The sequence below is a fragment of the Puntigrus tetrazona genome, chromosome 4 (genome assembly GCF_018831695.1).
Source record: "Puntigrus tetrazona isolate hp1 chromosome 4, ASM1883169v1, whole genome shotgun sequence".
Taxonomy (NCBI): Eukaryota; Metazoa; Chordata; class Actinopteri; order Cypriniformes; family Cyprinidae; genus Puntigrus; species Puntigrus tetrazona.
In genome coordinates this window covers 25655612-25681543 of record NC_056702.1, presented here as the reverse complement: position 1 = coordinate 25681543, position 25932 = coordinate 25655612, and the positions used below count along the sequence as shown (strand labels likewise).

Sequence of the window (25932 nt, the reverse complement as noted above, 5' to 3'; positions counted from 1 at the left end):
TCAGTCTCTCTTTTCTCCCCAGCGTGCCAACATGCCACAGACTGCAGACCCCACTGCCCATGGGGAAGATGCAAACACTTGGTTGGGAGGCATGACAAACAGCCTCACCCCCAAGATGTCTGAACTGTTACTATTTTTAATAACAACCATAATCCTGAGAGATTCCTGACAGAAGATTCAAGCCAGAACAACAATCACGAGGAGCTAGTCAAGCACTCAGCAGCTCAGCTTGATCAACAACATGCATAAGATGCCCAGATAGATCTGTTAAACAGACTCCAGTATGCTGCACAGCTACTAGAGAAAGCCAAGAATGACAGCAAAGACAAGAATGCTTAAATCTGTGCCTTGAAAGACCACCTTAAAAGGTACAGGACTGAAATGAACATTTTGACCCAACAACTATATGTCACCAACGATGAGCTCTAAATGGTCAGAAAAGAACTTCAACCTGTTCATAAGAAACAGGAACTGATAAAAGAGAAACATCGCTCAGTCTCACCACTGCTTAACAGAGCAACATCCAAGAACTGGCATATAGCGAAAGAAGCCACCACACACAACCTTTACCTGCCAAAGAAAGAGAATCTCCCATCCACACTGACCTTGGAGCTGCACATGGGATGACCATTAAAGACCTCAACCAGCTGTGTAAAACCATCAGATCTTCTCACGTCATGCAGCAGAAGCACGTGCGCCCTCAGATCACTTGGACATGGTGGTGTACAAGAGGTAAAAACCTATATACAGTAAATACTGTTAATTTTCTCACACAAACTGCTTGTTTCATGTTTTAGGCCATCAACATATCATTACGATGGGGCATGGTTTAATATAGATTTTTCTCTCATAGAGAAAGTTCCCTATACCATATGACTGACAGACTACAACTGTTTGAAAAAAAACTACACCTTAGATGCCCTAAGGGTAAGCTGATAAACTGACAAATTTTAGTTTAAAAGTGAACTATCCTACATGACACTAGTTGCACCTGACCCCTTAGCTTAACAGTAGTTGCAAGCCATGCTAGGAAAAAACAATAGCGGCTTTATTTTGTTTGTTCTTTATGTTACCTATCCTTTCCTTCCTCTTTTTCTTTAGTAGGTGAAATACCTAGACCCCCTGCAAGGCACAGATGTATCCCCGAGCCACTTTAAATATAAAGGGAAGCCAGAGAGATTAAACAATAGATTGATTCATTTAACCACAAGTGATATCACCTGAAAGGTGAATATTTTTAGGTTAAGACAACTTAGAAGGAACAAACAAAAGGTAAATTTATAAAAAAAAAAGTTATGCTTGAACTTTACTGCCTGTACCCCAAATAACCTGAGGCCCTGGTGCCTCAAGGCAAGCAGATCCAACAGACTCTGTCACAGGATAACTTGGAACATTAACACAAAGAATACTTATTGATGATCGCAGTTCAGCAAGGACTCATTACTGGAAACAGTAATGCAGTTAATTTATAATGCCGTTATTCCCATTTCTGATAAAGAATACAAATGGATATGCAAAGGCTATTTTAAAAAAAGTGTCAATTCCGTCTTTTCTCTGAAAATCTGGTGCTTCTGTATCAGCTGTCAATCAATCACTATATATATATATATATATATATATATATATATATATATATATATATATATATATATATATATATATATATATATATATATATATATATATATATATATATATATATATATATATATATATATATATATATATATATATATATATATATATATATATATATATATATATATATATATATATATATATACACACACACATATATATATATATATATATATATATATATATATATATATATATATATATATATAAACACTTTTAACAAAATAAATGGTATCAAAGCACTGAATAGTATAAAATAGAAGAATACAATTACAGGGATGTTATAATGACAAGATTGAACAATTTGTTATTAAATGCAGAGGCGGTCTCTGTAATCAATTCAACGATAATCACTAGAAGTTAAGTGTCCCCAACAAAGCAAGCCAGAGGAACCAAAAGCCCATCCATACAGAATGGAGAAAAAAAAAAACCTTGGGAGAAACCAGACTCAGTTGGGGCCAGTTCTCCTCTGACCGGACGCCCAGCACTTCAATTTGAATTTTAAATGCAGCTGTGTCGGATTGTGAAAAGGACTTATAAGTGTGTGTATGTACATCTGGCTCCAGTGATCTGTTCACGGGGCTCATCTGTTCCAGTCTCAGAGAAACAAAATAAGAAAAAAACAAAGTAATATTAGTGTAGACACCATTCTTTTTTAATATAATGAGTACATTAAAGACGAGTACAAGAAATGCCTAGGACACGCTGGAGGGACTATGTCTCTCAGCTGGCCTGGGAGCATCTCGGTGTTCCCCCAGAAGGAGGTGTCTGGGGAGACATCTCTGGGTGTCTGGGCGTCTTGGAAGGCTGGGTGTCCCTACTTAGACTGCTGCCCCCGTGACACGGCCTGGATAAGCAGTAGCAAATGGATGGATGGATCAAGTGTTAGACAGTGTTCTAGATTATTAAATTTTTTAGTTTTTAGGTTCAATAATTAGTATCATCAACATAACAGTGAAAGCTAACACCATGTCTCCTGATAATGTCTCCCAGAGGTAACATGTACAGGTTGAAAAGTAACGGTCCTAGCACTGAGCCTTGAGGAACTCCACATTTCACTTGTGAGAGATACGATACCTCCTCATTTAGTGCTACAAACTGATAGCGGTCAGATAGAAATGAATTGAACCATGCTAAGGCGCTTCCACTAATGTCAACATAGTTTTCTAGTCTATTCAAAAGAATATGATCGACAGTATCGAACACTGTGCTAAGATCTAATAGCACTAATAAGAGAGTCTTTGGGGTCAAGATGTGTTTTTTTAATGAGAGGCTTAACTACAGCCAGTTTGAAGGTTTTGGGGACATATCCTAATAACAATGATGAATTAATAATGTTCAAATAGGATCTATGACCTCTGGAAGCAAATCTTTTAATAGTTGTGAAGAGCATCCCGAAGGATCATCAGTGTTCACTTTCCAGGCTGCTCTCTTTAGGGTGCGAGTGTTCTCTTTATACCACAGAGTCAGATTGTTTCTTAAGCGTAAAGGAGCAACTGTATCTAAAGTGCTAGAAAAAAGAGAGGGCATTTCTGTTACATAAAGTTTTTTAGTTGTATTGGATGTGCTAAGGAATTGAAATAAATCAGGGAGATTACTTACAAAGCACTCTTTTATGGTAGAAGTGATGGTTCTACCATACTTGTAATAAGGTGCAGAGTTTATGATCTGAAATATCATAACTTTGCTGCGGAATTTCAACACCATTAACATCAATTCCATGTGACAGTATTAGATCTAGAGTATGATTTCGACAGTGAATAGGTCCAGACATGTGTTTTCTATCCCCAACAGAGCTCAGAATGTCTAAGAAAGCTAATCCTAAAGCATCTTTTTCCTTATCAACATGGATATTAAAATCACCAACAATTAAGACTTTATCTGCGGCCAGTACTAACTCAGTTAGAAAATCAGCAAATTCTTTAATGAAATCTGTGCTGTGTCCTGGTGGCCTGTATACAGTAGCCAGTACAAACATTGCAGGGGATTTCTCACTAGCACATGATTCTATAGATAATGTTATATGCAGCACCAAAACTTCAAATGAGTTATACTTAAACCATGCCCTCTGAAAAGAACTGAGAATATTGTTATAAATTGTAGCAACACCTCCCCCTTTACCTTTTAAACGTGGCTCATTTTTATAGCAGTCATTTTTAGGGGTAGACTCATTTAAAGTAATGAATTCATCTGGTTTTAGCCAGTCTGTCTGCTTCCTGACATGGTCACTAGTTAGTCAAGTGTGAGCTCTAAGACTATGTGCCATATTTCTAGAGAGAGTCTGGCCCAGAAACTCATCCAACTGTCTATGAAAACCATGTTGTCTGCGTTCACCACTTAGACATCCAGCCATTGAGACCCAGCAATCTGCTGTGAATCTCATCACCCTGGTAAGCAGGCAGGAGACCAGAGAATATTACAGTGTTCACACAGCTCTTTAATGTTATTTTCAGTGATCTCCGACTGGTGAAGTCAAACATCATTAGCGCAGCCGTAGATAACAATCTTACTGAATTTACGTATAGCTTTAGCCAGCACTTTTAAGTTTGCTATGATGTCAGGCGCTCTGGTTCCGAATTAACTTTGGACTATGGTGGCTGGTGTCTCTATTTTCATGTTCTATACAATAGAGCAATGTTTTGACCCATGACTATTGCTCATCACAGTCACCTAATTGCCCTGCTGCAGGGGCACTAATGCCAGAACCTAACATTGTACATGAATTACTGAACTAGTCGCATCCAAAGAAGTATCTACAGCCTTCACATTCTTACTGTCCTTAATTGAAGTTCAGTGCTTTGATACAATCTGTGTTGTTAAAAGCGCTATATACATAAAAGGTATTTCCCTGCATTTATCACATGTGAATCCCTGATCTCAGACAGAGAGAGATAAACTATACATGTGGCAGGGGGTGCATGTGACAATGCAGGGAGAAGACATTTACTCACCGTGATTTGATGAACTTGTAAAAACTAGCATGTGAGCAAGTGAACGAGCATGAAGGAGAAATTAAACAGATCAGAAAAAGAAAACAATAATAGGAGCATAAACACGGGTGGAAACGATAGTGATAAGATTAAAGGTTAACGCACTGAACAGTTTTAGATTAAAAGTGAACAATCAACAGTCAAATTTGTCATCATATTATGTTATATCACATCTTTTCTATCCTTAATCTTGTAAATATTTGCAAAAAAGAATGAAAAAAAGCATCTAAAATCAAGTCAAGTCAAGTGGCTTTTATTGTCATTTCAACTACATATACTGTAGCTGTGCAGTACATAGTGAAATGAGACAACGTTTCTCCAGGACCTGGTGCTACATGGAGTCACACTTACAACACAATACAAAAGAACTCACATATTGAGCTAAGACAGTGTCTTAGCCACATAAAGTGCAAAGTGTGCATACTAGTGCAAACAGCAGGGGAGTAGAGTGCAAACCAGTGTGCAAACTAGTGCAAACAGCGCAAGAACAAAATTAGTGCAAGGCAAAGACATAATTAGTGCAAGAACACAAAATACAAACAACAATAAATATGAAGTGCACAACAATAAATATGACGTGCAAGAATGCTTATGGGACAGGAAGTCCATTCAGGTGTGGTTATTGAGGAGTCTGATGGCTTGTGGGAAAAAACTGTTAAGCAATCTGGTTGTGAGGGGCCCGAATGCTCCGGTACCTCTTTCCAAATGGCAGGAGGGTGAATAATGTGTGTGAAGGATGAGTGGGGTCCTGTGCTATATTGTGGGCTTTGCGGATGCAGCGTGTGGTGTAAATGTCTGTGATAGAGGGCAGAGAGACGCCGGACAGCGGAGAATGGTCACTCTTTGCTCGCTTGAAGTCAACAATCATCTCCTTTGTCTTGTCGACATTCAGAGATAGATTGTTGGCTCTACACCAAGTTGTGAGCTGCTGCACCTCATCTCTGTATGCTGACTCGTCGTTCTTGCTGATGAGACCCACCACGGTCGTGTCATCAGCGAACTTGATTATATGATTGGAGCTGTGCATCGTAAGTCAGCAAAGTGAACAGCAGTGGACTGAGCACACAGCCCTGAAGAGCTCCAGTGTTCAGTGTGGTGGTACTGGAGATGCTGTTCCCGATACAGACTGACTGAGGTCTGCCTGTCAGAAAGTCCAGAATCCAGTTGCAGAGAGAGGTGTTCAGGCCCAGCAGGCTTAGCTTCTCTATAAGTTGCTGAGGGTAATACGATACGCAAACTGTAATGGGTCAAGTGAAGGTGGTAGCTGTGACTTGATGTGCCTCATGACAAGCCTCTCGAAGCATTTCATCACAATTGGTGTGAGAGCGACGGGACGATAGTCATTGAGGCACAAAACCACAGACTTCTTAGGCACCGGGACAATTGTTGTTGTTTTGATGCACGTTGGAATGACAGAGCTGCTCAGAGAGATATTGAAGATATCAGTGAAGACATCAGCTAGCTGCTCTGCACACTCCTTTAATACTCTGCCTGGTATGTTGTCCGGTCCAGCAGACTTCCGTGGGATAACTCTATAAAGTGTTTTCCTCACGTCAGCTGTGGTGAAGCAGAGTACTGGGTCATTGGTATGAGGGGTGGACTTCCTCACTGTTGTTTTATTCTTTGCCTCAAAACGTGCGTAGAAGTCATTCAGCGCATCTGGTAGGGAGGCGTCACCATCACAGACAGGTGGAGTTGTCTTGTAGTTGGTGATTGCTTGAATGCCCTGCCATATGTGCCGTGAGTCACTGCTGTTTTGGAAGTGGCTGTGGATTCTTTTAGCATAAGCGCGCTTTGCTTCTCTGATAGCTCGAGACAGTTTGGCCCTCGCTGTTTTTAGAGCTGCCTGGTCCTTTGCTCTGAAGGCGAAGTCTCGCTCCTTCAGGAGAGCACGCACGTTAGCGTTCATTCACAGCTTCTGCTTAGAACGTGTGGTGATGCTCTTGGAGACAGTCACATCATCAATGCACTTCTCTATGTAGCCAGTCACTGATGATGTGTACTTCTCCAAGTCAATAGAATCACCGTTGGTAGCAGCCTCCCTAAATATTTCCCAGTCAGTACACTCAAAACAGTCCTGAAAAGCAGAGATGGATCCTGCTGGCCAGGTTTTAATCTGTTTCAGAACCGGTTTAGAGTGTCTGATGAGTGGTCTGTATGCTGGAATCAACATAACAGAGATGTGGTCTGAGTAGCCGAGGTGGGGGCGGGGCTCCGCACGATACGCGCCAGGAATGTTTGTGTAAACAAGATCCAGCGTGTTCGCTCCTCTCGTAGCAAAGTCCTCATGCTGATAGAATTTAGGGAGCACTGTTTTGAGATTTGCATGATTGAAATCTCCAGCGATGATAAACAGTCCATCGGGGTGAGCGTTCTGCAGCTCGCTAATAGCTTTGTACAGCTCGCTCAGAGCCTCCTTAGCATTAGCACTGGGTGGAATGTAAACTCCGATAGTGTAGATGGTAGTGAATTCCCAGGGTAGATAAAAGGGTCTGCATTTGACAATAATGAACTCCTCTAGCGATGAGCAATAGTTGGATATAAGCACAGAGACCTTACACCATTCCGTGTTGATATAAACACACATGCCACTACCACGAGTCTTACTGCACAGTGCAACATTTCTGTCAGCACGAAATGCGGTTAGCCCGGTTAGCTGAATGGCGGTGTCCGGAACTCTGTCGCTGAGCCACATTTCCGTAAAGACAAAGATGCAGCAATCCCTATACTCACGCCGTGTAGCTTGGTGAAGTCGAATGTAGTCCATCTTATTGTCGAGTGAACAGACGTTGGACAGAAAGATGGAGGGGAGTGCTGGCCGTCTAGGGTTAGCGGTTAGCCTAGCACGGACACCCGCCCGTTTACCGCGCTTCTGTTTCCTCAAACACCGCTTGCGGCGTCCTCTTCCCCTGCCTTCGGCATCAGGAGACAGCGAGGACTGAGGGCCTGGTCCGCACAGAAAGCCAAGGTCCCAGAGTCCACGTGTAACGTCGTCTCTCAGTTTAGTCATTGCGTGGTTTCTGAGCAGTTTCAGTGTCTGGTGGTCTATGCCCTATGAAATTTTGGCTGAAGCATACAAAATTTTGTCTCGAACAAACAAAAAACACAATTTTTGTTCCGGAGTGGCCGCTGCGTGCTATTGCCGTGCCGCCATCTTGGATTCGAGGGCCCTCAGACCCTCAGACTCTGAGAAACAAAATTCTCTGTTCGAATTAACCAACAGGACAAGGACCCTAAACACACAGCAAGAGTGTCTTATAGACAACTCCGTGAATGTCCTTGAGTGGGATTGAAACCAGTCAAATATAGCATTGTAACGCCTGGTCACCAGAGGGAACCCTCCCCCAAATACTAGCTTGACTCACTCGTTACCGTTTCATGGCTATTTAAACAGACTCTTCCACATATGATTTGTGAAGTATTGCCAGTTTCACTGCCTTACTGAGTGTTTATTCCTGTTGCTCTGATTGCTATCACGTATATGACCTTGCCTGTTTGTTTCGCCTTCATCTCTTGGATTCTGTTTGCCTGTTGTGTTTGCCTGTTCGGGTTGCTACCTTTGTTAAAGACTCAACCTGACAGAGCCTGAGAGTTGAAAAAGAAGAGAAGAAGAATGGCAGATAAATGACAAAATGCTGATGAGTAAAGCTTGTCGCGTTAAAAAAAAGACTGTAAAGATGCTTCAGCTAAATATTTAGTTCAGGTAATATGTAGTTAAATATTTAGGTGTAAATTCTTACAGGAATTTAAAGCAGTTTAACATAATGCTGCAACATAAAATGTGAAAAAAAATTAAGGGGTATGAATACTTCACAAGACACTGTTTCACATGTAACTCTGACTTCATTCATTTTGTACAAGAGTTTGGGCTCTTTTTAGGATTTTAATAATTGGATTTTGGCTAAAATCCCCCACCGTGGGAAAATAAGGCTAACAGTCCACCCAAACAATTTTTTTAGCACCATGATTTGTCAGATATGGTGGAGAAAACTAATCCGACCACCAGATGTTGCAAGCTTTGAGTAATGAAGCACAACTTCAGCATGATTTTACAAAAGCCACAAATGCTTCAGAAAGCCTTGGTTTCCCATTAAAAAACAAAATACTGAGAATGGTATTTATCAATGTGAGCTAAAAGGTTAAATGACAAACTACTGAGGGTATGGAACAATCATGGGGTGACAGGGACTGAAGTCACCGCTGTTATCTGAAAGTGAGTTTTGTGCTCAAATTATTTTAAAAGTCTTTGAAGCCGGTGTTATCTGTTAACTTTATGAAATGATCCGCATGGAGCTGACCCTCTCCAGACACAGAGAAACGCGCCCTTTGTTCATAACTACTCTTGAAGCACTGAGGAGGCACGATCAAGCGCCGGTAGTGACAATGGAAATGCGACTGGCACTGCCACCTCTTTTGCAAATTGTTCTCCAAGACGTCCACAAAGCTTGACGATTGACAGTGGAGCACAATGGATCACATACTTGGGGAAAACTATCCAAAATGTGTTGAAAAGGTCTAGCAAAACAATAGAGATAAAGGAACACATATTGGGATATTTAATACCTCCTGAATCTGCTGGTCTAAGCTCGTCCACACTGATTCTTAAAATGCTTGAAGAAGACAATCTTATATCTTATGGTGTAAACAAGAAGGGCCAAAATAAAGGAGGGCTGTTAGCAAAACCTCCATGTCATTTTTATGTGCCTTAACTGCACAGTGAAAGTTGAGGCATTCTCTTGCAGAAGAAATGGTCTCATTTAGATTTAAAATATACTGTGTGATCTGGTATGAAATTCTCTAGAGAATTAAAACCACAAACAAGAACCTTCAATCAACTAACAGCTCACAAAAGCATCCTATATGATAAAATGCTAGAAAAAACACTTAAGTGTACTGATGTTCGACAAAGCTCAATTAACAGCATTATTAACTATGAATTATTTGAAAATCATATTCTTTTCTTGATGCTAAAATATTCAACATCTAACATTTTCTTTAACCTTATGTTTTAATCAAGCATAGTTGTTTAATTGTTATAGTGAGTACTGCATAACCCCTCATTCAAGTACTTAGTATTTCATTGAAATCCCTTCCTGTGTCCTTAATTTAAAACTACATTTAGGTGTAGGTGTAAGGGATAGAAAATTATGTTTGTACAGTATAAAAATAATTATGCCTACAGGGAGTCCCCATAAACCACATATACCAACACGGGTGTTTGCAACCCTATATTCTAATAAATGCATAATTGTGAGTTTGGTCCTGAACATACTTAGTTGGAACTCACCTCCTTCATAATAGATTTGTGACGACTCATCAAAGGATCTCTCATAATTCTGCTCCCCATAGGAAGACTGCTGATAGGAATACTCCCCATGACCTGTTGAGGACACATAATAGACATAATACACACTCACAGCGAAAAAAGTAAAAGTGGAACAAGTTGCCCTCGAAGCTTGTAGACATTCACAGATGTTAGCTCATAAACAAATTCAACTAAAAATACAAAAGGTAAATGTAATTTAAACATTATAGCAGTGATTGAAGAGGTATCATATTGATCACAAGTGCAGTATGGAGTTCCTCAAGGTAGAGACCTGCAATCCCGCGGGAGTACCGCGGGTCTCGCGGGACCCGACGCAACCCAGTGCGGCGCGGGGCGAAATTGATATGTGAACGCGGGTGCGGGCGGTAAGGTCCTCGTGTGTGCGGGTTGCGGAGAATAAAATTATTTGCGGGACTCCGCAAAATGGAAATATCTTAAAATTAAATTGTTAAAAAGAAATAAAATATTATATATCTGCTGCACAAAAGCAACAAGAACAACTCAAAATAACGTAAATTCTCACGTGGTTCTTGCGAGGAACAAAGACCATAGACCCACACCGAGGCAAAATGTCTGAAGAGCATGACACAGGTGGAGCGCTTAGTGCTACAGATATTAGTTCATTATTAAAGAAAGGAACATACAGAACTACAAAGCCAAACAAAGGGAAATACGATATTTGGAAATGTTTTTCTATAGTATGTGACGGTATGGAAAGCACCTTCCCTTTGCGAGCTGCGACAAATGCAGCAAAATACTCGCATACAGCAGCCACAAGTCAGGAACTTCAGGTCTGAAAGCGTCATGTGTGCACAGTTTTAATGTTTACATGCGGGCGGGAGCGGGACAAAACTTGAATATTGCGGGCGGGAGCGGGAAAAAAATAATCTATATTGTTGCGGGAGCGGGACAGAACCTTGCGGGAGCGGGACTGAAAAATCTGTCCCGCGCAGGTCTCTACCTCAAGGCTCAGTGCTAGGGCCATTACTTTTCACACTTTACATGTTACCTCTGAGAGATATTATCAGGAGACATGGTGTTAGCGTTCACTGCTATTCTGATGATCTATATTTCTTCTTGGTAGTTGATTAAAAAGAACAGAATTGAGCAATTTCTAATTGCTAAATTCTGACAAAACAGATGCACTAATTATTAGACCTAAAAACCCCACATGTAATAATCTAGAACACAGTCTAACACTTGATGGCTGTTCAGTTAGGAACCTGGGTGTGTTGTTTGATGAAAATCTTTCATTTGAAAACCATGTTTTTAGAAATATGAATTCATGCGTTTATGATCTCTAGGTTGGATTATTGTAATGCTTTATTGGGTGGTTGTTCTGCACGCTTGATAAACAAACTTCAGCTAGTCCAAAACACAGCAGCTAGAGTCCTTACTAGAACTAGGAAGTATGATCATATTAGCCCGGTTCTGTCAACACTGCACTGGCTCCCTATCAAACATCAGATAGATTTTAAAATCATATTAATAACCTATAAAGCCCTGAATGGTTTAGCTCCTCAATACTAGTCCTGCACGTCTGCTGTGAAATGTGAGAAGGATAGTTTAATTGGCCAAAGAATCACAGCTGGAAAATCTGTATCAAAAAATAGTCTCTAAACTCTTATCAGGTATTCTTTTTCAAACTATTCAGGCATTATAGGAGAAAAATCTGAACTGCTGAATTGTCAAAAGAAGGTTGCGAAAAGTATTGAATAAAGGGATGCCATTAATTATGGCCAATGTATATTAGAGAGATTTCCTTTATAATGAGATTTTACTTTGTTTCCATTTTACTTCAATGAAAGTTTAAGTTTTAGGTTGTTGGTTTTTTTTTCACAGGCTTCTCTGTTCATATCTATAAAAGGTTATATAATCATTTTGATGCTAAAAGACTGGAAACACATTGTCAATATGAAGTTAAACCTGCCTCATTGTAGGTCTTCCATTTCAAAAACATATCTCTTTAACCTAGCCTACACATAACACACTAACACACTTTTATTATTCAAATCCGTTAAAGGATTTTTAGCCAGCATTAATTAGATCAGCTGGAACCGGGAACACTACTCCTAAAACACAATGTACTTATGACATCGTAAAAAGAATGACATCTACGTTAATATTCTTATTCCGAGGTCACTGTAGCCACCTGAATCCAGTCCGTATCCAGATGAGTGGATCAGCACCAAGAGATAACGTCTACAGCCCTGATCGTCAGCGGAGACCAGGACACCTAGATCAGCCCCAGATCTCGACGGTCATTGGGACAAGACCACGGGAACCAGATGAGTCCTCTACACAATCTTTGCTGTGGTTAGAATTGACCTGTGGGTTTCATCTGGGTACTGAGCCTGGTTTCTCCCAAGGTTTCTTTTTCTGTCATCTCTGGCTTGCTTGCTAAATTTTCAGTGATATTAAACTGAACTGATCTGGATCATGGTATCACTAAAAATTAGAAACTTGAGTGTTTAATGTTATCTTTATATAGAACTGATACTCTCTTCTCCAATTTGATACTGTTAGGTGCTTTGACAAAAAGCTCTATAAATAAAGGTGACTTCAGAGCAAAAAGTAAATAAAACTTTTTCATTTCAGTTAAGTTTTCGTTTGATCAAACACCCGTTTAACAGATTTTTGGATGTGTGCATCAGAAGCCTCAAGTCATTTATCCCAGCAACAACAAAGCGATGAAGGCACTCTTACGGAAGCTTGTTCTCATGTCTGTATAGTCATATTTTATGTGGAAAAAATATATTAAAGACTTCAAAGACATGACTGGAAGATTCAGAATATAGACAGGGTTGTGACATGATATGAAATGATCAAATGAATGACAAAATGAAGAAAAAATTCTAGATGAGAGCTTGGTTACCATCTGAGTAATAGTGTTGGCTAACAGGCTCGCTGGAGCTCTGAGTGTGTCCATACTGCTCTCCGTAGAACTCCTCCTGGCCCATGTACTGCGGGGCTGATCCTGTAAGACAGGCGACACCAGGGTTGGTTAAGCAGCCGATCTGACAGCAGCGTCGGAAGAATGGACTGTCTGCGTCTGTTGTGTGCTAAATATATATTTCAGCCAAAGCAGCAGGCAAAGGATATTTTGGGATCTTTCTAAATTCAAGTGTGTTGACAGTGTTGAAACAAGTCCTTAATAAGACCTATGTGTAAGCAATCATTTAGAATAAAATATAAAAATGATGCCAAAGTCATAGTAACCCCCTCACTCCAAACAAAGAGGAAAAAAACCAAGGCAGAATGACATGAAAAATGTAGATTTATGATCTGTGCTGTGTATTTAGTTTTTTTATTCTTTAATAACCTTTATTATTACTACTGCTGCTGCTATTATTTCTTTAAAGGGGTCATCGGATGCCCATTTTCCACTTTTCTTTATGAAAAGTCAATACTTTAGTTAAAATTTCTCAATTATAGTATATATATATATATATATATATATATATATATATATATATATATATATATATATATATATTACACAATTCAAATACAAATTGTTTTGTCATAATATTAGCTCCATAGTTTTGTTAATGAGCTCTGCTGACCCCGCCCCTCTCTTTCTTTGGGGTGACACTCTGTCTTCTTTAGACCTTAGCTGCCAAACTTCATAACTTTATTATTATGAAAAGCAATTTGCAAAGATTCATTTAAAACAAAAAAAATCTATTCTTACTTTATCTGTAGGTGAGGGTGGATCATGAATGATTCACACGAACAAATGTATTTAGGTAGATTGGGGGCATATATTTTCGTCAGAAACTAAAGTAATGTTAATTCCTGAGTCTTGTCAGGAGTAAATGACAACTGCTATGTAAGACTGCAGTGTCAATTAACAATTGTGGGAGGGGCTTTTACTCCAGCATTATTGGACAAATAGCCATAATATGTCTTTTTTACTGAAAATATTTATGCCCAATGATCCCGAAACAACCTACCAAGAAAACTGTTCAATACACTTAACAGCACAATAAACTATTTTATTGTAAATCCAGAAACCTAGAATTGCTGGCAGCACACCTATAACACTTAACACTTAATTACATTAATAACAATCACCTTCAAAACCCATTGATACAACTTGATATAGGGAAATTCCAATATCACACTTGCAACGATTGCAACACCATCAATAACCATGATCTATTTCATAATATTGCAACCCAGACAACACTAAGAGCTTGATGGAACTCACATAAAATGATAGGCCATCCCTTTTCAGTACATTAGCACACACCAATATGGAACAATACAGACTTCACCAACAATAAAGTCCCTCTTGTTAATAAAGCCTGGATGGAGAAGGGTATTGTCTATTTGCATCACCTTTACATGAATAATAACTTTTGAAAGGAGCAAATTTACTTCTTAAGGAAAGTAAACCAAAAAACTTCCATGCAATAAAACTAATCTGAGAAGGGAAACGAAGAATTTCAAAAAGAGAGCAAACAACATTCTCTCTCCCTCTTCACCTTGGCTCTTCCTGCTTCCCCTCCTTCTGCCCAAAAGAGTTGGCTTAAGGTTCATTAAGAATAAGGCGTTATATGCCATGTGTCTGATCTTAAGATCTCTGTCTGGTCTGAGTATATAAGGAGAATGACAAAACATGACAAGGCGCGATTCTGTAGCCAGATCGGCGCGTAGTATGTATGTGTCTCCATAGACCACACTATGTACTTTCTAAAGGTCAGGTATGCATCTTTTACTCTAGATTTATCTTTGAGAAATTGATGTTTTGTATTGACATAAACTTAAGTCTAAACTGGCTTCTAAATGTTTGTGTAATTGGCATGATACAACTTTACCTGATTAATAATAACAAATTGTTATAGTTGACTTATTCCAAACTCTATTATTCTGTTGAGTAGATTAATGTGTAGTCCAGTGTGTCCACGGTATTGTGGCAGGACAGAGCATAATTAACACATGGTATGGCGAGGGCTAACCATTTGAATCTTTTGGACAAAATCGAAACTAAATTCTGATCAATTCAAAAGCGCAAGGAAACATGCACGAACATGCATTAAACCTTCGACCAGGGCCTCTGGACTCATCAGACCACAGGACATGGTTCCAGTAATCCATGTTTTTAGTACTTAGTCTGACTGTCTTCAGCAAACTGTTTGCAGCGCTTTCTTGTGCATAATCTTTAGACATGCAGACCAATTTGATGCAGTGTACAGCGTATGGTCTGAGCACTGACAGGCTGACACTCCTTGGTCGACCGTGGCAAGGCCTGTTCTGAATGGAACTTATTCAGTTAAACCGCTGTATGGTCTTGGTCACCGTGCAGCTCATTTTCAGGGCCTTGACAATCTTATAACCTTCACCACCCTTATGTAGAGCAATTCTTAGTACGGGAGAGAGAGAGAAATAACACCAAATTTAACAGACCTGAGACTAACAAGTCGCATGACACCAGGGAGAGAAAATGGCTAACTGCATCCAATTTGGACATTTTCTCTTAGGGGTGTACACACTTTTGTGGCCATCGGTTTAGGCATTAATGGCTGTGTTGAACTATGTTGAGGGGACAGCAATAAAAGCTGTACATTGTAGCAGAGTGTCACTCCTTCAGTGTTGTCACATGAAAGGATATAATAACATTTTTAGAAAAATGTGTATGGAAGCATTAATCTGAGTATAGAGAAACATCCTATATAAACTGCATGGTGAATGATCTTTAAATGTAAAGATCATACACAAGAACAGTAGACAGAAATAACAGGTAGAACGCTCAATAAGAGACTGGCAATACTTCACAAATGGCACATGGAAGGCCTTTGGTTATAAAGCCCTCAAAAAGGAAGTGAGAAGAGAAGAAGCAGAGGGGCTGAGCCCAGGTAGTACTCAAGCAAGGGCTCCCTCTGATGCCTTGGCATTACACCCTTGTATGTTGTATGTTACAGCCTTGTGTTCTAAAACTGCAATAATAAAAGAATATCTCCAAATCAGTTACATGGCCCAAATGTTTGCAGTAAGAATCAGACCCTAAACAAGCTCCCATTCAAGATGTTGATGCAGAAATACATTTTAAATACATTTGTCCATAAGATTGCAGCAATCGATCTCAACACAAAGTGTTTCTTTGGTTGCATACCAGTTGCATAGTATGCTCATCTTGCTCATAAACAACTTGCTTCAGTTAACTCATTCATCAGATCTGTTGTGTTAGCATGGGGACTTGATGCTCAGGCACCTCAACCATTTGAAGCTTTGGGTAAACTGATAAAGCTCTTTTCTGTGCAGAGTATCTCTTTTCATCTTCATGAAGCTTGACTGATGCATATGAGATCACTTCAGCACTGGCTGCACAGCCAATTCCCAGGATGGACATGGTATGGGTGGGTGATCTTTACACTGTTTATTTATTATTTAGCCCATGGTAAAACTTTGTTTTTCTATGGCCAAGACAACTGTCATTAGAACAATTGTTGAGGCATGTTGCTTTGTAAACAGATGCCTTCATATTGAGCTGGGGTGATGGCGTGTCGCATGGAGAGGGCGTACAATCTCTGGCCCCTAAGCAAAGACCTCCAAAGCAGTGGCACGACAATTACCTTGAGATGCTAGCTCAAGCTCCTTGCCTTACATTGGTTGGAGCCACTGATTAATGGCAAGCACGCGATCATCCAGATACATCAACCATCAAGACCATGTATCTTGCGGTGCAAAACACATCTGATGCACTCCCACGACAGCTTATGTTCCTAAAAGACCACCCCCAGGCAGTCCGGTTAATCTTTTCTCTTCCAATGGCTCTGTTTTATTTCCTAACAAAGGCCCAAATTAGCACATCCCCCAACCCAGCATAGATGCATTGTCATATGGCAAGCCCTGGAGTCTGCTCAAGTACACATTTCCCCCTTTGAACCACATTGCATCAAGAAGAAAAAGAAGCAGGTCTTGATGACTGTGGCCTGCTGGCCTACCAATAGCTGGTTCTCAAACCTGATGCTGCTCCCTGGTAAATCCCCCTGATGAAGGACCTCCTATCTCAGGCATGGGGTGCCATTTGGCACGTCTCTCTATATTTCTGGAACCTCCACGTGTGGCTCCTGGATGGGACATGGCAGACTTAAGTGGCCTATTACAGACAGTGATGAACATTATCATTCAGGCTACAGCCAGCTCTACTAGGCAGGCTTATGCCCTGAACTTGTTTATCTGCTTTGGAAGTCAGCAGAAAGAAAAGGCTGTCTCCAAGCCAAGGTTGCCCTACTACTTGGCCACTACCTTGGCCTACAAGACAAAAGGAGCAAGTGGAAGGGCACTAGTCTCTAAATCGGACCATTGACGCTATTTGCAATCTCAGTTGAACTCAAGTAAACTATACCTTTAACCTGAAAGTATGTATGCATGCAGCCATCTAATATACCTGTTTGTATGGGAAGTGGCTAGACATGCCAATTCCACTTGTCAGTTTTCATTGTCAGTATTGAGACAAAGTCTCCATTCTTGGAGATGCAAGTTGGAGTAACATTTTGCAAAGGTGTTGGCTATTCCTACCCTTCCTGCATTTTTTCAAAAAGTTTTTCACAATACCCTATATCAGCATTTTTTTGTCTTTTGTGTTGCTTTGTTGTGTTTCTCTTTTGTTGTCAAGGACTTCATAAACCATTTTCATTACAAAATTGGAAAGTTGTTTGGTTTCTGTCCATCCTCTTGTGGGCCGTTTGGGCAAAGTCAGGAGACAACCCATGCCGGGATGGAGGAACAACAGAGACTCACTCCCAGCGAACCAAATAGGGTAAGTGACATTTGCTTTTACTGTCATTTACACGGTGGTTGGTAGAGCTTGTTGACTAATTCCCGGTTTCTCTGTCCCGGTGCGAGAGGGGAGTTGCCTGGAGAGGAATCCCTGCCCCACCCACTCCAACCGTTGGAGCGTGGTTGAGAAAGGTAAGCACTCCTATGTGGGGGGTGACCACCTGGCGTTTGCTCCTCCCACCACAATATTTATATAATTACAACACATTCTTGGCACATTCTTTATCAGTTGTAAAATTCTGTTTCCAGACATTGTTAGAAAAAAAACTTGTAAAGGCAAATTTTTATTCACATTTGGCACTTGTTGGATGTCATTTGGGGCCGTGCTTCGACATTTAAATGCATTTATCGCTCCCAAACTACACTGACTTAAGTGAAATAACAGATCATCATCCTTTTGTCCAGAATTCATTTACTTTCTAAAAAGTATTGAAATCAATGTCATTGCATCAAAGGAAAAAAGTTGAATTGTACTTGCGATTTCACCTCTGCAAATCTACAGCACAATTAAACATAACCCTATCAAGCTTCAGGTAACATAGGAAAGCAGCAGAAAAAAAACGAACTAGCTGAATAAAATAATGGTGCCAGTCCTTACCTTGTTGTGGGACACGATAATTTCCCATTGGTCTTTGTGACATTATGCTGTTCCCCTGGTTTCCCTGTGCCATTATTCCCGTCTGCTGGCCCTGGTAGTGCTGACCCCCTGCTGAGGTGGATGAGTAATGGGGTCCAATGCCTTGCTGATGCATCATAGAAACTAATGGGAACCAGCACCACAAACATTGCAACATTGAAATGACACTGTAAACAAAAGTCTTGTGTTCAAAAAATAATATTTACATCCATTTATATAAAGTTATATTCAGGACTAAAATGTTGCTGTACAGTTTTTGAGAATCAAAAGAAGCTGGGCTAGAATCAAGAAAGAAACACTGTCAGTTAGGGACAGAGGGCAGCATTTCAGGGTTTTAAAGATTTAAAGCATGTCTAAAAAGAAGATTAAATCAAAAGTCAGAGGAAGGGAGCAGCCCCTGCTGATGAACTGAATGTGTTTGAGAGAGATATTTCTAAACAGTAGCAAAAGTAGAAACCTGTCAAGAACATGTCTTTGTTAAATTCGAATCAGGCTACATTTTACCTTACATTTATGACCTTAAGCAAGTGGAAATATTTTAAGATTAAGCATCTGGATTTATCTGTTTATCATGTGCTTGTTCATGTTTGCTGCTTTTTCTAGTAAGATTTGACATTAATAAGTCAAAGCTCATACCACTTTCACGGTGGTTTTCTTGCACCACAAACATACAGAGAGACACATGTCTGATGCATGTTTAAATCTGTCATGAAGAACTAGTTGTTCAGTTCAGTTCTGTACACATTGTGTAGAATTTTATGTCACTACGGTCCGTGATTTTGCCAAGTCAGACATGATCCCGGATCAACATAACTGTCCAACTATATAGACTTCTCCCAATCCCTGGCTAAAATGTGTTCCTAATATCAGTGGGAAATGAATGCTGATTAACAAGGGTGTAGAAGCACCTAAACCTGATCATAAGCTTAAAACAGATATTTCCTGAACAATAATCCCTCAAATCTGATTGGTTGATTGGAATGTTGCTCCAGGAACCAGGAACATCTTGTACATGGTGAAATCACACTCACCATGTGCGCAGGATGGTATAAATCACTAAAAGAGAGACACATATCTGATGCATGTTTAAATTGGTCATTGATTGATCTGTAATATGTATATGACTAAAATGGGCTTTATGCAAAATATTTCTATATACCTACCATACGTGACAAATTATTTATGAATTAGCTTTCCTTTAAGCCCTCACACCCCATTCTCTTGTCCAATTACATTGATTTCTGGATGGGACTTTCAGGTGAGCTCCATCCCGGGCTCACCTTGGCTGGACTGCATGTTGAGGTTGGCACGAGAGGCCATGGATGAATAGGCCACCTGACCCTGAGAGGTGTGTGCCGAGTGGCTGTACCCAGGCCCCGTGCCATGACTGCTGGCAGGCAGGCTCATGGATGTGCTGGGCTGCTGCTGGGTGAAGCCGTGGCTGGGGCCTGACAACACACACTCATAGTCAGCACACATTCAGTTCATCAAAACACCACCACACAAACATAGCAAATCAAAGCGCACATAGTGTTGTTAAGAGCCAGGCAAGGGGTGTGTGTCAAAACAGTAAGCGCATATGATGAAAATTATTTTTACAAAGACATAAGCAAACTCAAGCACAGCACAGGCACGTAAGAGCTTCTCAGATGCAGAGAGGATCTCACCATTGCTCATTTGGCTCTGCATTAGTGAGGTGGGTGGCAAGCCAGTGGCCATATTATCATTCATATTAGCCTGAGCGTGCAGAGACTGACCTCCGCCACCTGGTCCTATGTTTAGATTGGGGTTGGGAGGCTAAAGTGAAGACAAAGCAATAGAAAGACAAAAGACAGAAGAGGTAAAGAACAGATAAAGAACAGATAAAGACAAAAAAGTAAGAAACTAATCAATCCTTTTGTTATTTTTAGCAATTCTAACTGTGCACCATATATGTCCCTTTTTTAATAAACATGTTCAGTTATCCATATTAAGCTGCTCGTCACACATCTCATTTTCATTTACAAACATATAAACCAAAGTTAGTTTTTTTCTTGTTTTTTAAGTGGAGGCAGAACTCATACATCTACCTCCCGGAGAGTGTTCTCGATCTGGCCAATTGTTGCGAGGAGTGTTTTCTTCACCAGGGAAAGAATTCTTCATCCACCACAGTTGTTTTCTTTGGTCTTCCAGGTCATTGTATGTTAGGGTTGTGATGGTGAGGTTAATCCATGTGTAAACACACTGTTAATACCGGTATCGTCGTTTGAGTTTTTCCTTCACTTTTAATGGCCTGTAAATGCTGTTTTACTTTCACTATCTTTTTTTCTGCAAATTCTGCAAAAAGCAGTTGTTTGCTTTTAGTTTGTTTGAGTTGTCCCTCTTTACCTCACTGTCTTTTTGATTTTACATAGTCAAGTTTAAAAAAGGAGCCGTGCATATTTTACTTTCACTTTTACATTATCAGCAATATGAAAGAACAACAGATTTTTATTAACAAATGGATAAAAATACACCATGCTATATGCTTAATATAAAATAAAAAAAAACCCATAAAGTTTAAGTAGGTATGCAAAAATAAAAATCTGTAAAGAATGAGGAACAAATAATTATGAAACGTAGTAAACAAGTACGTATGAAACAAGTAAATCTTGATGGAAAAATAATGGAAAAATACAGTTTAAATAAAACAAAGATCAGCAAAAATGGTGGAACTAAATAAAACAGAAACTAGCATTTTCTCTTTTACTTCTATTATCACTTAGATTAATTTCAGAAGAGTTTTGTATCATTTATCATACCTTTTGCCCTTTTACCACCTCATGACTTTTTTAAAACATATCACTTTTACAATCTATTTTCCCAGCTGTGTTACTATAGCACTGCTCAATAACAATGTGTAACTTGGATTCAGGTCAGGTGATTGACTTGGCCATTGCATAACATTCCACTTTCCCTTCAAAAACTCTTTGTTTGCTTTTGCAGTATGCTTTGGGTCATTGTCCATCTGCACTGTGAAGCACCATCCAATGAGTTCTGAAGCATTTGGCTGAATATGAGCAGACAATATTCTCTGAAACACTTCAGAATTCATCCTGCTGCTTTTGTCAGCAGTCACACCTTTAATAAATACAAGAGAACCAGTTCCATTGGCAGCCATACATGGCCATGCCATGACACTACCACCACCATGCTTTACTGATGAGGTGGTATGCTTAGGATCATGAGCAGATCCTTTCTTTCTCCATACTCTTCTCTTCCCATTTTGGTCTCATCTGTCCATAGGATGTTGTTCCAGAACTGTGAAGGTTTTTTTAGATGTCGTTTGGGAAACTTTAACCTGGCCTAAAGGCTCACCAATGGTTTACATCTTGTGGTGAACCCTCTGTATTCACTCTGGTGAAGTGTTCTCTTGATTGTTGACTTTGACACACATACATCTACCTCCCGGAGAGTGTTCTCGATCTGGCCAATTGTTGTTCTTCACCAGGGAAAGAATTCTTCATCTACCACAATTGTTTTCTGTGGTCTTCCGGGTCTTTTGGTGTTGCTGAGCTCACCGGTGCATTCCAAACAGTTGTTTTGGCCACTCCTAATGCTTTTTCTATCTCTCTGATGGGTTTGTTTTGTTTTTTCAGCCTGATGATGGCTTGCTTCACTGATAGTGCCAGCTCTTTGGATCTCATCTTGAGAGTTGACAGCAACAGATTCCAAATGCAAATAGCACACTTGAAATGAACTCTGGGCCTTTTATCTGCTCATTGTAATTGGGATAATGAGGGAATAACACACACCTGGCCATGTAACAGCTGAGAAGCCAATTGTCTGATTACTTTTGGTCCCTTGTCACTCTTTGTTATATTGCAGCCATTTGCTACAATTATTTAAGTTGCTCAGTATTTAGTAGAAGCACCGTTTTGATCTAATACAGCCATGAGTCTTTTTGGGAAAAATGTTTTTCACACCTAGATTTGGGGATCCTCTGCCATTCCTCCTTGGAGATCCTCTCCAGTTCTGTCAGGTTGGATGGTAAACGCTGGTGGACAGCCATTTTCAGGCCTTATACTTAAGAATTATGGAGGCCACTGTGCTCTTAGGAACCTTAAGTTCAGCAGAATATTTTTGTGTTCCCTGGCCAGATCTATGCCTTGCCACAATTCTGTCTCTGAGCTCTTCAGGCAGTTCCTTTGACCTCATGATTCTTATTTGCTCTGACATGCAAAAGATGTAAAGTCTTATATAGATAGGTGTGTAGCTTTCCTAATAAAGTCTGCTGAGAGGGACGAATGCCTGTTCAGTTTACGCCAGTGGATACACTTTTAAATGGCACTTTTTTTTGGTTTCCACCTCAGACAGCAAAACCTCATGTTCATTATCATTAAAGTTCTTTTTCTTTGTTATCCTCTGGATGAGTGCTGGTTTAAGGAAAGTCCTTATACGCAGCTGGTTTGGGCATGTATTCTGCAAATTACAAACCTTGTGCACGTGGCGCTCATTTAGAAGACTCCAAATTCACTCACAGAATAACAAGTTTAAGAACAAGCCCATGTGTGTACGAACGTGTTGTGAATTAAAGTTATGCACTGAGGGAAGTATGAGTGCAGACGTATTTTTGGGGAGAGCGGTTGCAGTAATGAATCGTAATTTCAGCGTTCCACTGATCATGGCCTCGCACGCTAAACTCAGAATCAACCTACTCAAATGAGCACAATTCAGCCGCTCAGAAATATCTTTCAATCTCTCTGTAAGTCAACTCAGACTTCAAATTTAAACTCAAGAGTTGTTATTGTTATTAAAATAGGTAACTAGACTCTTTAAGTGGTGCTTGTGTGCAAAATAAAACTGCATTATTCTGGATAAACTGAGGGGTTTTTTCTCCAAAGAATATTGTTGTTCTCTTATTATTCAGAAGAAAAAACATTTGAAAACTAAATGACTTAGTCAAGATATATATTTTCACTGTTGGATGAATCGGTGTTCTTTTATGATTCAAAGAATATAGGAATAGAAATAGAATCATGTTAGTGTTTGCGATCTTTAAAGATTTGTTCAATTAAAGTGCTATGTCATGTTGGTGGTAACACCTCTCTTGCTATGTGTTGAGCTATTACAGATATTCTATCAAAGACTATCGAATACCCAAGACTTGTCACTAGTGTAATTTTGGATTAACATGGCTGATCAATCGCAATACCAACATGTCTGAGTACCTATTATTATGATATTAGCATCATGTTGCATAGATTTGATATAAAGTTTTGTGTTGTGTCTTTTTCATTTTTTTTTCTAAAATGATGACAAAGAAAGAAGGAAAGAAAGAAAGGAAGAAAGAAAGCTGTTAAAGCTTCCAGTCATAACATACCGCTGGTAACAGAGACTGCATATTCTGATTAGAGTCTGCTATTGTTGCTAGGTAGACCAAGTTTCTGTGCAATATCTGCTGATACCTGGGAAGATGCAAGAGACATCATTGGTAAAAGCAAGCCAATGAGCTGAGTTTCCATCCAAAATGTTTAGCATTTGTTATGCGCATTTTTAAAAAAAACCTCGAAGGAGGCCGCTTAGTCATGATGCTCTGAAAAAAAACTGTATTTGCTGTAACAGAGCAATAATAATAATAATAATACAATGTGTTCAAAGTACTCTTGTTTAGCAACAACATATTTGTCTTTCCCATTGAATATAGAAGAAAGGTCCTATAAAAACTGTTGATAGTTGTGAATTACAAGTGTCTCTCCCTCACACGGCGTCTTCCATGACTCAGGTCTACAGCGCACAAAATGATGGCTCAAACTGCTATTCCCATTCGTTACCACACTCTCTTCATCTCACGTTCATTTGGGTAGTTACAGTCATAGCCAAAAATATCAGCACCTTGGTAAATATGACCAAGGTGGCTGTGAAAATTAATCTGCATTGTTCATCCTTTTGATATTTTATTTAAACAATTCTAACCTTCCATTGGACAATAAGAAATTAAAATGGAGAGAAATACGATAATGAATAAATATTTTTCTCTAATACACATTGGCCACAATTAAATGCACTCCATTTTACAGTTCAACAGCCCTAAATGTTCTCTTGTTATGCCTGATGAAGTTAGAGATCACCTGACAGGAGATCAAAGATCATTTCTTCATCCAGAATCACTTCAGACTCTTATTGGTATGTAACAAGTGTCCACTAAAAGAGCAGTTTAATTACAAGTGAAATCCAAAATCCAAACAAAATACACACTTGAGTTGAAACACACTTGACTTGGCATGGCAAGAAACAAACTAGACTCAGGAAACAAACTGACAGCAGGTTACAACATCAATACATGACAAGAGACAACCTTAGTCTTTCTCATTAGTATTACTGCCATCTACTGTATAGTTTGTGCACAGTGGTGATGAATCTGTATTTCTATACATCTGCACATGTACATACATATATATATATATATATATATATATATATATATATATATATATATATATATATATATATATATATATATATATACACAAACACACACACACAGGGGTTGGACAATGAAACTGAAACCCTGGTTTAGACCACAATAATTCATTAGTATGGTGTAGGGCCTCCTTCTGTGGCCAGTACAGCATCAGTTAATCTTGGGAATGACAGATACAAGTCCTGCACAATGGCCAGAGGGATTCTGAGCCATTCTTCTTGTAGAATAGTGGTCAGGTCACTACATGATGCTGGTGGAGAAGAACGTTTCCTGACTCGCTTCTCCAAAACACCCCAAAGTGGATCAATATTTAAAATTTAGATCTGGTAACTGTACAGGCCATGGGAGATGTTCAACTTCACTTTCATGTGGTAGACGCGTTGGCGCAATTGAGGAGATCCTCAAAGTATTCCTTCCACCACCCGACAATGTCCTCAGTTGAGGTCAGCAGATTCCCACCCCCACTGTATACAGTGTTGGCAGGGCACTGTTTCCCCCTCCTAAAGCGTTGAACAGTTTGCCAGAACCTTTTTGAGGCGGTCTGATAGTCCTTCTCCATGGCATCACTGAACTTCTCCCAGACCTGCGTTTTTGCCTCCACAACCACCCGGGCAGCGGTCCGCTTGGCCCACCGGTACCTATCAGCTGCTTCATGAGTCCCACGAGCCAACCAGGCCCAATAAGACTCCTTCAGCTTGATGGCATCCCTTGCTTCCGGTGTCCAACACCAGGTTCGAGGGTTACTGCTACGACAGGCACCAGAGACTTTACGGCCAGAGCTCTGAACAATCGTGTCGACAATGGAGGCAGAGGACATAAATCTGGTCAAAACTCTGCAGGAGGCAGGAGTTAAAGACCTCCCTGACAGGGGTCTCTGCCAAACATTCCCAACAGACCTTCACCGCATTAAGGTGGCGGTCCCACGAGAGGCCTTAAAACATCCAACAGTAAACTGGCCAATGTTTAAGTTTCGTTGTCCAACCCCTGTATATATACCCCTATAATTATATGTATATATGTCTCTACCTGTGCTCCACACCTGTTTTTGGTTCTCCATTAGTGTTTCCTAGTGTTTAAAACAAAACAGGAATTGTGACAAAACCTCAAAATA

The 25932-nt window shown here is 39.8% G+C and overlaps 1 protein-coding gene across 10 annotated transcripts in view; it reads right to left on the bottom strand.

The window, feature by feature from the left end:
- LOC122342771 (calcium-responsive transactivator-like) overlaps window positions 1–25932 on the bottom strand; it is a 53189-nt gene that overhangs the window by 6687 nt on the left and 20570 nt on the right. For 2 of the 10 annotated variants that reach the window (XR_006250647.1, XM_043236863.1), the window contains exons 3-9: window positions 23721–23805; window positions 20047–20176; window positions 19660–19827; window positions 18341–18502; window positions 12830–12931; window positions 9916–10008; window positions 4590–4613 (exon numbers count right to left, since the gene is read on the bottom strand). Coding sequence is in view for 8 of the 10 variants with exons in the window: in XM_043236863.1 (XP_043092798.1) it covers window positions 4590–4613; window positions 9916–10008; window positions 12830–12931; window positions 18341–18502; window positions 19660–19827; window positions 20047–20176; window positions 23721–23805 (764 nt within the window). In the remaining 2 variants the exon portion in view is untranslated. Of the gene's footprint in view, window positions 1–605; window positions 741–4589; window positions 4614–8098; window positions 8214–9915; window positions 10009–12829; window positions 12932–18340; window positions 18503–19659; window positions 19828–20046; window positions 20177–23720; window positions 23806–25932 lie in introns of those variants that run through there. The other 8 variants (XR_006250648.1, XM_043236869.1, XM_043236866.1 and 5 more) reach the window with 8 other exon arrangements.